Source organism: Psammomys obesus, unplaced genomic scaffold, assembly GCF_907164565.1.
Source record: "Psammomys obesus unplaced genomic scaffold, mPsaObe1.curated_primary_1811, whole genome shotgun sequence".
NCBI lineage: Eukaryota > Metazoa > Chordata > Mammalia > Rodentia > Muridae > Psammomys > Psammomys obesus.
Genome location: NW_026585504.1, coordinates 30,207,120 through 30,208,772, shown reverse-complemented (window position 1 = coordinate 30,208,772; position 1,653 = coordinate 30,207,120). Strand labels below are relative to the sequence as shown.

At 42.3% G+C, this 1,653-nt stretch overlaps 1 protein-coding gene across 5 annotated transcripts in view; it reads right to left on the bottom strand.

Annotated features, from left to right (window-relative positions):
- Positions 1-1,653, bottom strand: part of Hipk3 (homeodomain interacting protein kinase 3) — a 77,485-nt gene that overhangs the window by 51,880 nt on the left and 23,952 nt on the right. For all 5 annotated transcript variants that reach the window (XM_055599514.1, XM_055599538.1, XM_055599532.1 and 2 more), the window contains exon 2: positions 403-1,501. In XM_055599514.1, coding sequence (XP_055455489.1) covers positions 403-1,499 — 1,097 coding nt within the window. In that variant the 5' untranslated portion in view covers positions 1,500-1,501. The remainder of the gene's footprint in view (positions 1-402; positions 1,502-1,653) is intronic.

The following is a 1,653-nucleotide window of genomic DNA, read 5'->3' as shown; positions in this document are numbered from 1 at the left end:
AATAATAATAATAATAATAATAATAATAATAATAATAATAATAATAAATAACCAGATATCACTGGGAAGTGGTGGCCTTTGAGTTTAATCCCAGAACTTGGGAGGCAGAAGCAGGCAGATCTCTGAGTTTGAGGCCAGCCTGATCTACAGAGTGAGTTCCAGGACAGCCAGAGCTGCACAGAGAAACTGTCTCAGAAAACAAAAAGCAAGATAACTTTAGCCTGGTACTAGAAGTCTATTGTCTTTAAAGCAATTCTATGCCTCAATTTTTTACATCTTTTTAAAACCTCAAACCTACATAGATCTTATTGCTTTCTTATATGAAGCGTAGTCTCTCTCATCACATTTCACTTTGCAGAAACTCAGCACAGTGTTATTAGCCAAAAAGTACTTGCTGCCTACCTGTAGTACCGAGATTGTAGATACGTTGAGCAAACAGTCTTTGATACGTGACTGGCCGACCCAAAGTCTATCACTTTAACCCTGTATGGCTGTCGAACAGGATCCACCAACATAATATTCTCTGGTTTGAGGTCAGCATGAATTAAACCAAGACTTTTCAGCTTCTTCAGTGCAGTGGCCACTTGCTGAAGAACTGGCCTGATAACCTTCAGGGGCAGGGGACTGAATTTATTCTGTTTCAGAAAGTCATACAGGTTCTGCTCCAGCATCTCGAAGACTAGGCAGGTGTGATTGCGGTGCTGGAAGCACTCATAGGCTCGCACAAAGTTATACTCATCAGCGTTCTCGGTACTGAGCCTTGCTAGGATGCTCACTTCTATCTGCCCCTGACGTGCGTATGAAGGGTGATTCTTCAAAATTTTGATGGCTACAATTTCATTTGTCCCTCTCTTCCAGCATTTAACAACCTGGCCGAAAGTGCCACGACCAAGAAAATCAAGGACTTCATATGTGTTTTTCATAGAGCATAAGACTTCGTGCTGCACTAACTGATAATCTCCTTCTCCACTGGTACAGTTCTGCTTTGATCCTGCGGTCGTCGTCACAACTGTCACTGGATTTCCCATGTTGGTTTGCAACATTGCAGGAAGTAGGGACAGTTCATCGACAATCTGCATTGCGCCGCTGTGATTATCCAACTCCTCACTCTTGCGCTTCAATCCACATCGCTGAGGACCTTCTAGGAAATGTAACCTGTTTCGCCACACCACAGTCCGAGATGCGTCCACCCCAGCTTGCTGCGCCTGAGCTGCTGTGACCTTTGTAGCACCGGCAGTGTCTTTGACAACAACGGCACCGGCCTGCAACGCAAAGCTGTGTCCTCCAGTTCTGGCAAATGGTATCTTTGTCTGAAAAGCACTACCCTTCGTGGAAGGATGAGAATTTCCAAAGTTTCTACCATTCACATAGGTCTGTGGATAGTTTCTTTCCTGGAAAACACAACTGCTTGGCTCTACTTTGAGTTTCTTCACACTACAAAAGGCACTTGACTGAGTTTGATAAACATATGGTGGGTAGACCAAGACTTGTGAGGCCATACCTGCAAAAGAAGAAAGGAAATGTTAACCTCAACGCCAGGTTTCTCCTCAGCTTTAAACTACAGGAAGAAAACTTTTAGGGTCACTTCACAACATGCTAAAATAATAATAATAATAATAATAATAATAATAATAATAATAATAATAATAATAA